This window comes from Carcharhinus amblyrhynchos, chromosome 8, assembly GCF_965287045.1.
Source record: "Carcharhinus amblyrhynchos chromosome 8, sCarAmb.v2.hapA, whole genome shotgun sequence".
Lineage (NCBI taxonomy): Eukaryota > Metazoa > Chordata > Chondrichthyes > Carcharhiniformes > Carcharhinidae > Carcharhinus > Carcharhinus amblyrhynchos.
In genome coordinates, this window is record NC_137331.1 from 58376381 (window position 1) to 58392525 (window position 16145).

Here is a 16145-nt window from a genome sequence, read left to right on the forward strand (position 1 = left end):
GCCAACATTGGACCTGGACTTTTCCATAACTAACCCTTACTGGGATCTGGTTTTCCCAGTGCTGTCTGCCCTGTACACCATCAAAATTGATTGTTAGCTTTTTTAAGGTTTACTCACCAGTTCCACGATCTTTGCTTGGTTCTCTGATTTGAACTCAACAATCAGCCTTGAATACTTTGAAAGTTGATTATCTGACTTCTTCCCTCCACTTCATCTTTGGAGCAGCTTTGGAGCTTGAGACTCCAGAGAAATAGGGTACCACTCTTAAGCTTTTCAAAATAATTGCATAAAATAGAGTAATTGACTGTGTGTGCACAATGTCAGGGGTAAGTTTTTCACTATGAGAGTGGTGAGTGAGTGGAATCAGCTGCCGTCGATGGTGGTAGAGGCGAACTCGTTGGGGTCTTTTAGGAGACTTCTGGATGAGTACATGGGATTTAATGGGACTGAGAGTTATAGATAGGCCTAGTAGGTAGGGATATGATCGATGCAACTTGTGGGCCGAAGGGCCTGTTTGTGCTGTAGTGTTCTATGTTCTAATGAACACTAGGAAGTGCAGAGGACCAGATGCTTGAGGTGCACGTCCGTAAGTCCTTGAAGGCAGCAGGGTAGATAGACAGGATGGTTAAGAAGGCATATAGGATACTTGCCTTTATTTGCCGAGGGATAGAATATAAGAACAGGAAAGTTATGATGCAGCTGTATAAAACACGCATTAGGCCACAGTTAGAGGACTGTGTGCAGTTCTGGTTACCACACTATCAGCTGGTTGTGATTGCATTAGAAAGAATGCAGAGGATTTTGACCAGGATGTTGCTTGAGCTGGAGCATTTCAGCTATGAAGAGAGGTTGTTTAGACTAAGATTGTTCTCCTTAGAACAGAGAAGGCTGAGGGGGGGTCCAATTAAGATTTACAAAATTATGAAGGACATTGATAGAGTAAATAGGAAGAAACCTTTCCTTTTAGTTGAGGGATCAATAATTAGGGAAATAGATTTTAGGTAATGAGTGGGAGAATTAAAGGGAATTTGATGAAAAACTTTTTCAACTAGAGGATGGTGGAAATCTAGGACTCACTGCCTGAAAGAGTGGTAGATGGAGGAACCCTCACAACATTTAAGAAGCATTTAAATGAGTATTTGAAATGTATAGTACACAAAACCATGGACTCATTGCTGGAAATTGGGATTAGAATAGATAGGTGCTTGATAGCCGGTGTAAACACGATGGGCCAAAGGGCTCTTTCTGTGCTGTAAATCTTTATGACTGTATGTGAATCAAGATAGCCTGACACAGTTTGCTGGGTAAAACCATGCTAGCTCGCTTTAATTAATTGTTGGTATTCAAAATGAAAGTATACTTTCCAATATCTTACCCACAGTTAGGCTGACTGGCCTGCAATTTCCTGGTTAATTCTCCTTTCTTGAGCAATGGTATAACATTAGCAATCTTCCAGTTCTTCTGCTAAATGAGGAGATGTTATTTTGCCTAATTGGATTGTTAATAACCAGAGGTCATCAGTTTAGAAGTAACGGTAAGACAATAAGGAGAAATGATTAAAGGAATTTATTTTAAACAAAGAATGCTTAGCCGCGGAGTGATTGAGTCAGAAACAATTATTTCCTTTATAAAGAATTGAGTACTGTAAATAGTTGAAAAAGAGAAAGGTACAGGGCTATTGGGAGAGACCGGAGCAGTGGGATTTTTTTTAATAGCTTGAGAAAAGAGCCAGCACAGATATAAGAACATAAGAACATAAGAAATAGGAGCAGGAGTAGGCCATCTAGCCCTTCGAGCCTGCCCCGCCATTCAATAAGATCATGGCTGATCTGTCGTGGCTTCCTATGGTGTAAATTTAGGACTGATTCCAAGAAATTGTTTATACACAATGATGTTTAAAAAAAGGGTAAGACTTCTGCATAGTGCATTGGAATGAAATCCTTGGGATTGTTAAAAAAAAACATTTTGAGGATGTTAAATTTACTGAACAGATGGACTCAGATTAATCAAATGGTCATCTTCATGCATAAATTTCTTGTGATATGATACATTGAAATTTAAGTTCTAATAATACATTTCTCCTTTACCTTTTAGATGTCACTTCTGGTAGTTCTATGGATTGGGCCTATAAACATGGCATCCCCTACGCATTTGCATTTGAATTGCGAGATACTGGATATTATGGGTTTTTGCTACCAGAATCTCTAATTAAACCCACATGTATTGAAACAACATTAGCCGTAAAAAATATCACAAACCATATTCTTAAGAAATGCCCACTGAGATGAGCTATTCAGCACCACCTGATTTATCTTTTTTAAATGAATATAAACCATTTTGTAGTATAATATTTTTATCCAAATAAGCTTAATTGACCATAAGTTTATGTCTCTTTCTGTATTTTTTCATCATATGAAAGATGGGATGGGCAATAAATGAGCCTTTGCCAATGAATGCATTTAAAAATAAATTAAATAAGTATTTTGGTGGCCACAATTAGCAGAAACTCATCACCACAATATTCAAATATACTGTTGCATCAAATCATAAGAATGTAGAGTTCTTTATGGATTATTGTAAAATAATTTGGAAATTTTGACCCAGATTTTGTGGCTGCAATGCCAGAGAGCACCGACAGTTTCACATCATTACTTCTCTGAAACTGACAGGAAGTCCTGGAGCTCACACACGTACAGATAAATGCAAAAATCCAGAAGTTGCTTCGTGATTGTACACTACTTCAATAGGGTGCATTGTTGAAGTTCCTACCCACAAACTACACCACTCTGTGCCCCTCTCACCTCAACCAATCTTGCTCCAGAGTGCAAATAAGTACAAGCCACACTGATTAAAACTTGTCCTTTTTTGTGGATTATGGGTGACACTAGCTAGGCCAGCATTTATTGCTTATCCCTAATTGTCCATGAGATTATTAGTACATGAGTACGCAATTAATACACTGTAAAAACCCGTGAAAAATGTACATCCCATTGGTTGAAGTGTAACTGGGTTTTTCGCGGCATGCTAAATTCATAAGTTCTAAGAGAAGCCTCATTGTCCTTGAAAAGCTATATTTGTGAAATGACTAATTTATTTGGTATGTTAAAGAAAATCATAGTTTAATTTTATTTTATAAGTTTATAGTTGCACAGAAACATAGAAGATAGGAGCAGTAGGAGGCCATTTGGCCCTTTGAGCCTGCTCTGCCATTCATCACAATCATGACTTCTGCCTTATTCCCACACATATGATCCAATCATTAATTTTGCTTTCTGTAAAATTTTAAGTAAGAATTTTACTTCCGACTTTATCTGTGAAAATATTTCAGCTTGATTGGCTGCTTACCCAGCTTGATGACGCCATAGTTATTTTACACCTGATGAACCCCTTGCGTTGCTTCCAAATTCAAACTGATGTAGGGAAAAGGGAATCCACACCACAGAGATTGCTCAGTCTTTGTGAACAGCTTTCTTTGAGCACTGAATGCTTGATCACTGACTGCAAAATCCAAGTCAATAACATTTCTGGTAAAGCTTTGAAGTCACATATGAATCTAGACAGGATTGTCACAAATGATTCTCATGAAGTAAAAATTTTCACAAGTGTCAATGAAAAGAACATAGAAAATAATTTATCTTATATCTTACTAACAAGGTGTTTTATTACTCTATAAAGACCATAATATTCTAGCAAAGTATTGTCAAATGAAAATAAATTATTTTATTGTAATTACTAGAATAGCTACAAAATTCAGGCGGAAAATAAGATTTTATTGAACAAGTTTATTTAATAAAAACTTCTCAAGAGGTCTCAAGGATTTAATAAGAACCATTGTTGAAAATGTTACAACTTCCAATTTCAATGACTCACTTTCTGACTTCCCATCTGGTTCACAATGTCCTTCACAGAAGGAATTCTTTGTCTTTACCTGACCTGGCTTACAAATGACTCCAGATGTGCAGCAATGTGGTTGACTCTTAATGCTGCAGGAGGTGGGCAATAAATGCTGGCTCAGTTAGTGATGTTCATGTCCCGTGAATAAAAAAAATCTTTTCCACCAGCTACAATGCACAATTCAGGGGTGTTCTATATTCTTGAATTTTTTGGGGGCCGCATTCCATGTGCAGGGACCCAGAGAAGTGGGCTCTGTGGACAGCCAAAGAGAACATGAATGAGAATTACCTGCATGCAGGTCCATTTACCCCGTGAGTGCAGCTCCAACAAAACTCAAGAAGCTTAACACCATCCAGTTCAAAATAGTCTGCTTCATTAACACACCTTCCACTACCAATGTATCATAGTTACACTGTGTACCATCCAGACATTGCACTCCAGCAACATGCCAAACCTTCTTCGATGACACCTGTGAAACCAACAATCTGTATCATGTAGAAAGGCAAGGGCAGCATCTGTATGGGAATACCACCTGCAAATTTCTTCTGAATCAACACACCATTACTTGAAAAAATATGCCTTTTCTTCATCATCATTAAGTCACAGTTCTGGAACTTCCTACCTGGGTATACTTATACTACACAAAAAACAAAAGTTCAAGGCTGTGGCTTGCAATCACTACCTACTTGCAAGAAATTAGGAATAGGCAATAAATGCTTACTTTGCCAGCAACACACAAATCCTATGAACAAATAAAGAAATGCAGTCACTTTGTTTGCAGACACAGTGGATAGCACTGCTGCCTCACAGCACCAAGGACCTGGTTTCAATTCTGGCCTTAGGTGACTGTGTGGAATTCTTCCATGTCTGCGTGGGTTTTCTCCCACACTCCAAAGATGTGCAGGTTAAGTAGATTGGCCATGCTAAATTGCTCCTTAGTGTCCCAAGATATATAGAGGTCAGGGGAATTAGTGGGGCAAAATACATGGGGATACGGGGATAGGGCTTGGACAAGAGTCAGCGCAGACTCAATGGACTGAATGGTGCCCTTCTGCACTGTAGGGATTCAGTTATCTATGCAGAGGTAGGAATTTCAAACTATATGGTGAGATATTACATGGTTGGTAAAGACAACATATTTGTTAAGCTAAATGAAGTTTTGACATTATAATTTTTAAGCTATTTATATAACCATATTGAGATTACTGTAGTAAATGTGTTGCAATGTTATGTAATAATTCAGTATACTTGGTTTTAATTTCAATGGAGACTCTCTGTATTTCAAAGAAACTGGTTATTTGATTAAGACTGTCCATAATGTCATAAATGAAAATTACAACATATTACATTGTCTTCAGCACTGATAGATGTTACCTTCATAATTGTTAGACAGAAATATGGAGGCAATATCCTACTACAAAAAACTTTTACTGACCCCCAGGAAGTTGGGAGGGAATCACAGGATTGAACCCCAATCCCCAGAAAGGAAGCAAAGCAAAACCTACCACCTGCTCTGTGAATTCTACCTCCCTTCCCTCACATCCACATTATCTATTTCCAACATTTCCCTTCCCCTCCTTGATTTCTCTATCTCAATTTCTGAGAATAGGCAGTCTAGCAAAGCCCATCAAACACCACAACCACTTTTTCCCACCCCACTTCCTTTAAGAACACGATGCCATTCCCTAATCGTCATGATTGATCAGTCACACCTTCCTCAACCAAGGATTTCCCTTCACCACATTGAAGAGTCATTGATTGGGGCCATCTATTTCCTGCACTGCTGTCCTCACCTCAACCCCCTTTCCAAAACTCCCTGTTCTCACCTTTTACCCCATCCACAAATGGTCCATTCCTCTTTGACACACTGGTCCTTCCTCCTATTATGCCCAACAAGACAAGGCCCCAACAGAGGCAGTTTATAACGATGTGCCAGGAATGTTTTCTTTTGCCATGAGAAAAGATTGGGATTGTTTGGCACAAAAGAGACTTAGTGGAGATTTATTTATGGTATATAAAATTGAGGGGTGGAGATAGAGTGATAGGAAGAACCTCTTTCTTTCAGCATATGGATCAATTACCATGAGACATAGATTTAAAATAATTATTAGAAGGATTGGAGAGAGTTGAGGAGAACAAATTTCACCCAGAGCATCATATGGATCTGGAACTCCACATATCTGTGGACCTTGCACTTGACATACCTGCAGATGTCTGAGAACCAACACCACCAAAGAAAATGATGTCCAGGGTGCTGGTTGGTTACATGTGACACCTTCTGCAGGATTTGGTACACAGGGAGGACATCCATTGTGAGTGCTGCTCAAAGTGACTGTGGCACTCAATTTTAACACAAGTGGCTCTGTGTTGGTGTCCAAGGTGACCTCTGTGGGATTTTGTAGGCCTCCACACACAAGATCACTGATGCAACATTTGTGATGGCACACAAACTTGTGCATTTTGATCAGGGTCACACAGGTCAGGAAGCAAGAGAAAACAGTAAATTACAGGAACAGGCTCTTCCCACGCATGACACCTTTCTAAAGACCTTTTGCCACTATATCCCTCTATTCCCTACCTATTCATGTATCTGTCAAGATGCTTCTTCAACGTTGCTATTGTATCTGCTTCTACCACCTCTTCTGGCAGCACATTCCAGGTACTTATCACCCTCTGTGTAAAAAACTTGCCTCACATATTTCCATAAACCCTTGTCCCCTAGAAATTGACATTTCCACCTCAGAAAAAGACTCTGGCTATGCATTCTATCCATGCCTCTCATAATTTTGTAAACTTCTATCAGGTCGCCCTTCAGCCTCTGACGTTCAAGTGAAAACAAACCAAGTTTGCCCAATCTCTCCTTACAGCAAATACCCTCCAAACCAGGTAACATCCTGGTAATCTTTTTCTGTACTCTTTCCAAAGCGTCCACATCCTTCTGGTTGTGTGGTGACCAGAATTGTAAACAATATTCCAAATGTGGCCTAACTGGAGTTCTATACAGTTGCAACATGATTTGTCAATTTTTATACTCTATGCCCAGATTGATGAAGGCAAGCATGCCATATGCTTCTAGACCACTCTGTATATTAATGCTCTAAGGATTCTGCCATTTACTGTGTACTTCCCTCCTTCCAAAATGTATCATCTTGCATTTGCCTGGATTAAATTCTATCTGCCACTTCTCCACCCAGGTCTCCAGCCTATCTATATCCTGTTGTATCCTCTGGCAATCATCCCCACCAGCCACAGCTCCCCTAGTCTTTGTGTCATCTGCAAACTTCCTAATCAGACCACCTACACTGTCCTTTAAATGATTTAAATATATTACAAACAAACGGACTCCCAGCACTGATCTCTGCAGAACACCACTGGTCACAGATCTCCAGTCAGAAAAACCTTCCACCAATACTCTCTGTCTTCTATGACAAAGCCAGTTCAGTATCCATCTCTCCATCTCACTGCAGATCCCATGTGACTTTGCCTTCAGTATCAGCCTACCATGAGGGACCCTGTCAAAGGCCTTGCTAAAGTCCATATGGACAATATCCACTGCCCTAACCTCATCAATCACTTTGTCACTTCCTCAAAAAACTCAAACCATGTTTGTGAAACACAACCTCTCCTGCACAAAGCCATGCTACCTATCACAATGAGATGCCAGTGTTGTAGTTGTACTGGTACAACTTGGCTAGGGGTGTGGCAAGTTCTGGAGTACAAGTCTTCAGTACTATTGCCAGCATACTGTCAGGACCCAATAGCCATTGCAGTATCCAGTGCCTTAAGCCCTTTCTTGATATTAGGTGGAGTGACTCAAATTGACTGAAAACTGGTGTTTGTGATATTGAGGACTTCCAGGGAAAGCTGTGATGAATCATTCACTCAACACTCCTGGCTGACAATTATTGCAAATGCTTCAGCTTATCTTTTTAAATGATGTGCTGGGCTCCCCCATCATTGAAGATGAGGATATTTGTGGAACCTTTTCCTCAGGTGAGTTAATTGTCCATTCAAGACTTGATGTAGAGGACTGCAGAGCTTAGATTTGATTTACTGGATGTGGAATTTCTTAGCTCTGTCAATCGCTGGCTGCTTATGCTGTTTGGCATGTAAGTCATCTTGAGTTGTAGCTTCACCAGGTTGACACCTCATTTTTACGTATGTCTGGTGCTGCTTCTGGCACATCCTGCTGCACTCTTCAATGAACAATGGTTTATCCTCTGGATTGGTAGAATGGCAGAGTGGGGAATATGCCAAGCCATGGAGTTACAGCATTGAGTACAATGCTGCAGCTGCTGATGGCTCACAGCACCTCGTGGATGTCCACTCATGGGTTGTTAGATCTATTCAAAATCTATCCCATTTAACATGATGGCAGTGCCAGAAAGGGAAAATGGAATTTTGTCTACAAAAAAACTGTGCGGTGGTCACTCCTACTGATATTATGGGAGGGTGCATGGAAATCAGCAGATTTCCTTTCACGTTTGACTTGATGCTATGACACTTAATGGAGTCCGGAGTTAACGTTGATGACTTGCAGGGCAACTCCTCACCGACTGGTGCCTGCTCGTGGGACAGGACATAAAGAAGTCTCACAACATCAGTTTAAAATCTAACAGGTTTATTTGTCGCAAATGCCACAAGCTTTCGGAACACGCTGCTCCTTCATCAGGTGGCTGGAAGTTCTCATCACAAGCAGGGCACAAAGAAACAAACTCAATTACCCAAGTCCAACACCAGCATCCCCACATCAGGACAGGACATACCCAGGGATGGTGATGTCTGGAACATTATCTGTAAGTTACCATTCCATGAAAATAACTGTCAGGCCACTGCTTGATTGGTCTGTGAGACAGTTCTCCCAATTTTGGCACAAGCCCACTAGCATATGCTAGTAAAGAGGACTTTGCAGGAGCGATAATATTGAGTTTATTGTTTCTGCTGCCTATGCTGTTGCTGGGTGGTCTTTTCTGGTTTCATTTCTTATGAACTTTTTTTAACCCATTTCATACAAATCAGTGACTTGCTTGACCATTTTAGAGTGCATTTAGGAGTCAACACATTGTTATGGGCCTAGTCACATATAGACTTAGTCACATGTAGACTAAACTGGGTAGGAAAACAGATTTCCTTCCTTAAAGGGTATTAATGAACTAGTTGGATTTTTACAATAACCATGGTGGGATTCAAACCCCGACCCCCTGGTCTCTGGATTCCTCGTCCAGAACACTACCATTACATCACCATCTCCCCCCTTCAAAGATGTTAAGCACGTTTCCTTCCTCACGATGTATATATCCCACTGAATGGTGTACACTCCTTACACTGTCTGCTTTGTTCCCCTCTTTTAAGAACAGATATAGTCACTGAAACGTGTGTCCATTTTTTGCACCTTGGCGACAAGAAGATGAGCTTCCGGCCACACAGCCAAGCCATCACTTAAGACCGCCTACCTTCGTAATATCGCCTCGTCCCGCCCCTGCCTTATCTCATCTGCTGCTTTATCGAATTTACCTTTCAATATTACGTCTTCCACACCCCACCCTGTTTCAAATATTTGCATTGCCACTGCGCTTTCATTTCTAAAAAAAATCTAAAAAAAATCCTGGTTCAGCGTAACGATAATTATTTTATGTCCAACTGTTGTAAATCTCTTTGTACTGGATGTGAAATCACTCGTTTATGATCTTAACGAATGATAGCCACGGGGGTGGTATTGTTCTCGCCCAGCTTTCTGACACTGAAACCGATCCACAAAGGATGGGTGCACTCTGCAGAAGGAATGTTTCCATTCGGAAACTTTGCGGTTTGCATCCTGCTTGCACATTGACAGATGTGATGGTGACAGCACCAGCAGCAACGTGCCCTGCTCTGGCCCGCTGTGCAGCGCCTGCCCCGGGCTGAGGAAGTGAGTGAGCGCTCGCGCGCTGCCGGGAGCCCGGGGCCGCCTCGCGCTCCGCCCTCTGCTGCAGCCCGGCCTCTGACGCTGCTTCCTCCCAACATGGCGGCGGAGGATCGCTAATGGAGGAGCTCGGCCACCGCCAGCAGCCGTCAAACCCAGGCCACTTACATAGACCCAAGAGCCGGCTGCTCCGTCCGGCTCATCGGCATCCTTGACTTCTCCTCCTCCCCTCCCCCCCTCCCCTTTCCCCCCCCGGCACCTGCCGCTGCTCGGACTGTTGTTCTTCAGGCGTAAAAAAGATAGAAATATAAATTAATCATATTCGGAAAATCCAGCAGGAGAACAAGAGCCTCGGGCCGCTTCGAGTGGGCAGCACGTCATGTATGAGGGGAAAAAGACGAAGAACATGTTTCTCACTCGGGCACTCGAGAAGATTTTGGCCGACAAGGAGGTGAAGAAGGCGCATCACTCTCAGCTGCGCAAAGCCTGTGAGGTGGCACTGGGTGAGAGGCATCTTTCATATATTTATAATAGACCCAGGGAGCGAAGGTTTCAATTTACAAAGACACTGTGAATATTGACGAAGCAATGTCTAATTACAATGGAAATACTTTATGCCTAGGATATTTTCTTATGCTACATGAATAGGCTTGTGTCAAACAAATACAGGGCTCAAGTCATGTTATATCAGGTAATTTCAAGGTATTTATAAATACAAAACAAACATCGACGTTTCAGTACTTTTAAAGCATAACAGCAAAAAAAGTTGGAAGGAGAATGCTGGCCGCATTCGGACCAGATGACATTACAAGGAAGCAAGGGTATTTTGTAAGCTTTGTTTACAAGTAGGAAGTGCACCATTGTAGGGATAACACTCAGTGCGTTTAAAGTCAGTGCGATGAAAATAATAGATGGCACATGCCTCCCTTTTCTGCATGTGTTGTGGGGAGCATGACAGAGAGAGAGAAAATTCTTGTGTTGATGTGGTTGATCTTCAGTTGATGTGGGGATGGAACGTGGACCAGATCACAAGATGACAAATAGAAAATGAATTTTGTTTCACAGAGGCTACCTATCATAAAGGTTATTAATTGCCCAGAAACTGAAATGTCAGTTGGTGAATGTATAACTTACTGTAAATTGAAATGAGAATTGAACAATTATTTTTCAGTAGTGTAAAGAGAATGAGTAATGTGTAAATGAATACATTTAGTTGGTCAGTGGGGGAATTGGTTTTTCACTCAAGGCATGAATACATGTTTAAATGATTGAGAACTTTGTTTTATTATATAACAAACTTGTTTATAATCACTCTGGAATTTGACATTACTTTTCACGTCATAGTGGTAAATTGTACAACTACTGAAACTGAACTACAGGCTAATTTACTGCAAACAATATGTTAACTGATGTTAAGGCATACAATTCATCTTTAAAGCAGAATATCATATGCTCATCCATGACATTTTCCAGTTATGTACACAGTATACACCCACATGGGTTTGGAGTGACTCATTCTGCGTTTCTTCTCCATTCAGGTTGCTGCTGATCATAGGCACAGGCTAGATTAGTTTTTGGTTATATTAATTTTTGTGACTCACTGGATTTAAGGATCTTTAATGAGGAGGTAGCAGAAGGCTGTGGGCTTACTATACCACTGAGATATTTATAAACGTGCTGCCGTTTTAGATTAATGCCAGTGAGAATAGATCTTGAAATATTGATGAATTGTAGTAAATTAATACTTGATGGGGAAGGCCTTGGTTGATGTGTAAAGTATGTTGAACATAGAGAATGAAGAGTTGTTTGTCTGGTTTGGGTTGGTTTGATACTGAAGAACTGAAATCAAATGTACAAACTAATTGAGCAACATGCTGACCCAGTCTGGTGCGTGTGGAAATTGTAGGAGATGTAACTTAGCTAAATCAATTATTCATTTAATCAGCCTTTCAGTCGAACACTAGAACATTCTATAACGCGGTATTTTTTTTTAGTTGTGTTCGTTGCTTTCCTAAATATTTGGGCTTTTATTTTGCTGCAACTTCTCTGCTTATCACAATTTCTTCAAAAGCACAGCAGGGAGTACACGAATATTGACGAGATTAGAGCTTCCAATATCATGATTTATCCAACCTCGCTATCAGCTTTAAGTCCGTAGTACTGTAGTTTGAAGTTATAATTTATGGTAATCCACATGATTGTGATAAACAGATTAAAAATAAAAACTGAGCTATTTGTTGAAGGCACATTTTATTACACCAAGAGGAGCAGCTTTTGAAAAGTAATTATATTTCACGATCCGTTTTAGAATTGAAATCTACTGTTCAATATATTTGATATGATATAGGAGCATGATTGCTCTCTCTAGTCTGTAGTATTTCTGTGCATTCCGATTATGACCTCATGAAAGATAGTATTTTATATTCTGCTGCAATTAAATGGGAAGCTTGTGGGGTGGTGTCTCCTTACCGCTCGGAATAATATATTTGCTGTTAATATAATTTATAAACGCCTCCTTCCCTCGTATTTAGTTAGAATGCACGGCTCTTTTCTCTGTTAAAGGGCTTGGCAGGGACGATTTCCCGTGGCTTCCTGGAGCTAAGCAGGTAAATTATGCGTTGTCATGTAACCGATGATGGGGTGGGGGGCGACGAGGTCTGTTGAATCTTTTGCTGTACTTGGTCTGCACCAAATTGGTTTGTCAGAACATCAGCATTTGCTGGCTTGCATCTCGCTCGGTATTTTGACTCTTGCTTATCCCCAGCTTTGACTGTTTTTAAAAGTAATCGTTTGTTTTTAAATGGGAATATTATTTAGTCAGGAATTTAAATCACAAGCAGATAGCTCTAAGTGGTCGGGGACTTTTTTTGTAGTTGATGTAGGTGAACCATTATCGAAATGGAGAGATGTTGGAATGGTACAGAGTGATCGGTTCATGTTTTACTTCCGGGTGTAACAATAAAATGCATGAAAAAATCTCGCTTTCTCTTTACTGGATTATTTGGTTTCTCTGTTTTTAAATCGGATATTTAGATTTTGTAGATTTATGACATTTTAAATCCCACCTAAAATTGTTAACTGCATCGGTACGATTGTGTTGTCCACAAGTTTATTCACTTTTACCCATAAGCGTAGAAGAGAAATAAAAAGGAAATATCTACAAAGCTCTTGATATGTAGAGGTTTATCAGCATGCTGCATTAAAATACTGTCAGGCTATTTTATATATTGCAATGATTTCCAATCAAATAGTCCCTTCAATTTTGTTTTAAAAGTAGTGAGTTACAAAGTAACAAATCTCAGAATACATTTGCATATATCCAGTACGCTTCACAACTTCAGTATGTCCTAAAGTACTTTGCAGCCACTGAGGTACTTGAAATGTAGGGAATGCAACAGTTAATTTGTGCTCAGTAAACTTCCAACAAGCAGCAATGGAAGTGACCAGATAATATTTTTGTGATTAAGATCAGAAAATGCTATAAAAACCTAGCAGGTCTGACAGCATCTGTGGACAGAAAAACGTTTTGACTTTATATAACTTCTTCAGAGCTGAACAGAGGTAGAAATGGGTTTATACTGTTGAAGAAGGGGTGGCACAAAATAGAAGATCAGGAATGAGTGGGAATTCAGCTGTCTGATCTTTATGCCACTATTAGCACCTGCCTTAGTCTTTAGCACTATCATTAATATTTCCTTTGTCTTATATCTATGAAATCTCTCCCGAGCTCTCAGCTATCCCTGACCTTCTATTTTGCTGCAGCAGCTCTATCCCCTCTCTTCAGTAGTATAAATCCCTTCATGTTTCTCTCCCTCTTTAGCTTTGAGGAAGAGTCATATAGACGTGAAACATTAACTCCTCTGTCCTTCCGTTCTCTCTGCCAGACCAGTTGAGCTCTTCCAGCATTTTGTTTTAATTCATACTTTCAGTATCTACAGCATTTTGCTTTCAATTTAATGTTTTTATGAGAGCCGGTGGATGTGGTCTTTCTTGATTTTCAGAAGGCGTTTGACAAGGTACCTCACAAGAGTTTATTGCAGCAGGTAAGGGGGCATGGAGTTGGGGGTAGGGTATTAGCGTGGATAGAGGATTGGTTGTCAAATAGGAGGCAGAGAGTGGGGGTTAATGGGTGCTGTTCGGATTGGCGGTTGGTGACTAGTGGAGTGCCCCAGGGGTCAGTGCTGGGGCCTCAGCTATTTACCATTTATATAGATGATCTGGAGGAGGGAACCGAGTGTATGGTGTCGAAATTTGCTGATGACACCAAGATTGGTGGAACGGCAAATTGCGCGGAGGGTGTGGAGAGTCTGCAGAAGGATCTAGATAGGCTGGGCGAATGGGCCAGTAACTGGCAAATGGAATTTAATGTTGGCAAGTGCAAGGTGGTCCACTTTGGTAGGAATAATGGTAGGAAGGAGTATTACTTACGTGGCGAAAAACTGCAGCATGTGACGGTGCAGAGGGACCTCGGGGTCCTTGTGCATGAGTCGCAAAAACCCAGCCTGCAGGTGCAGCAGGTGGTCAGGAAGGCGAATGGGATGCTGGCCTTCATAGCGAGGGGGATTGAATATAAAAGTAGGGAGGTCTTGCTGCGGCTGTATAGGGCATTGGTGAGGGCGCAGCTGGAGTACTGTGTGCAGTTTTGGTTGCCGCACTTACGCAAGGATATTTTGGCCTTGGAGAGAGTGCAGAGGAGGTTTACTAGGCTGATACTGGAGTTGAGGGGGTTGAGCTATGAGGAGAGGCTGAATAAACTAGGCTTGTACTCGTTAGAGTTTAGAAGAATGAGGGGAGATCTCATTGAGACATATAAGATGATGAATGGGATGGATTGGATAGAGGTGGAGAGACTCTTCCTGCTCAGAAGGGACAGTAGGACTAGGGGGCACAGTCTCAAGATAAAGGGGGGGCGGTTTAGAACGGAGTTGAGGAGGAACTTCTTCACTCAAAGGGTGGTGAATCTCTGGAATTCTCTGCCCGTTGAAGTGGTGGAGGCTGCCTCGCTAAATATTTTTAAGACGCGGGTTGATGGGTTTTTGATAAGCGAGGGGATTAAGGGTAATGGGGAGAGGGCGGGAATGTGGAACTGAGCCACGACAGATCAGCTATGATCTTATTGAATGGCAGGGCAGGCTCGAAGGGCTAGATGGCCTACTCCTGCTCCTATTTCTTATGTTCTTATGATAGTGATTGAAACAAATACAAGGTAGGAGATCAGGCTTACTTCCCCTGCTCTACTGAAAAATGTGTGTGATCCTTTATGTCCATTGGTGAAAGCAGATTCCTGTTTAAGTGTCTCCTCTGAAAGACAGCACTCCCTTAAGACTGCACTGGAGTGTCAGCCTATACTTTGCGCTCAAGATCTGGAGGGAGATTTGAATCTACAACTTTCTGACTAAGAGACAAGGGTGTTACAAACTGTGTCCTAGCTGAACCATGAATTTATGATCAAAACATAATGCCTTTTAGAATAAGTCAGCTACATTTTTGCATGGCCCTCATTTTAAATGAAGATAGGTGAACCTGACTTGTTTTGCTTGTATTTAAAGAATGGTGCATCATTTCAGTAGGCTTTTGTTATACTGCATGATGCTAATTATGGTTGGGAATTCAGTATGTTCTCCTCTCCATCCTCCCCTCAAAAAAACCAGTGTTACGGGCAAAAGCTAGTGTAATGATACATAAGCTGATCTGGTTTGTCAGTGTAAGCACTAATCTGAAGATAAGTACTTAATCTAGGTGATGACTGTGCTTTAATTCTGTTACTTATTCACCGTAAGTGAAAATACTCTTTGTAGCTTTCTATGTGTTTAAGTTGAAGTTTCTATCACATTTTGCACTGTGACTTGTTAAACACTTCTTTAAAACTAAAGGAGAAATAATTTTAGAATTAATTAAGGTACTGTTGACCCTACTTGCCATGTTATTTCATTGGTCATAAAACCATAAATATTTTAATAATTCAGTAAAGATGACTGTATTTTTAATTAGAACTAGCAAATTCATTTACTTTAGTAAAAATTCTAATATGGGGCAGGTTCAGGATTTGATTGTTAATAATTGAGATTAAATGTCGTTAATAGTTATTGATAGCTAATGAATTGCGTCAGATTTAACTAATCCATTCCTACCAAGAAAAATGGAAGATATGGTTTTCGTAATTGCCCTTGAAAATATGGTAGTAAACTGTCTTCTAGAAATGTTATAGTCCATGTGATGTAGGTACATCCACAGTGTTGTTAGGGAGGGAGTTCCAAGATCTTAAGCCACTGTGAAAGAAGGGTGATACAGTTCCAAGTCAGATGATATGTTACTTGGAGGGTAATTTGCAAGTGGTAATGTTCCCATA

The 16145-nt window shown here is 40.7% G+C and overlaps 2 protein-coding genes across 6 annotated transcripts in view; both read left to right on the forward strand.

Moving 5' to 3' along the window:
• The window catches only part of cpa6 (carboxypeptidase A6), a 112696-nt gene extending 109648 nt beyond the window's left edge, over positions 1-3048 (forward strand). The window contains exon 11 of the mRNA XM_080194119.1: positions 2095-3048. Within this exon, the coding sequence (XP_080050245.1) occupies positions 2095-2288 (194 nt within the window). The 3' untranslated portion in view covers positions 2289-3048. The remainder of the gene's footprint in view (positions 1-2094) is intronic.
• Positions 3049-9902: 6854 nt separating this feature from the next.
• Positions 9903-16145, forward strand: part of arfgef1 (ADP-ribosylation factor guanine nucleotide-exchange factor 1 (brefeldin A-inhibited)) — a 250335-nt gene continuing 244092 nt past the window's right edge. For all 5 annotated transcript variants that reach the window (XM_080194121.1, XM_080194120.1, XM_080194123.1 and 2 more), the window contains exon 1: positions 9903-10299. In XM_080194121.1, the coding sequence (XP_080050247.1) occupies positions 10176-10299 (124 nt within the window). In that variant the 5' untranslated portion in view covers positions 9903-10175. The remainder of the gene's footprint in view (positions 10300-16145) is intronic.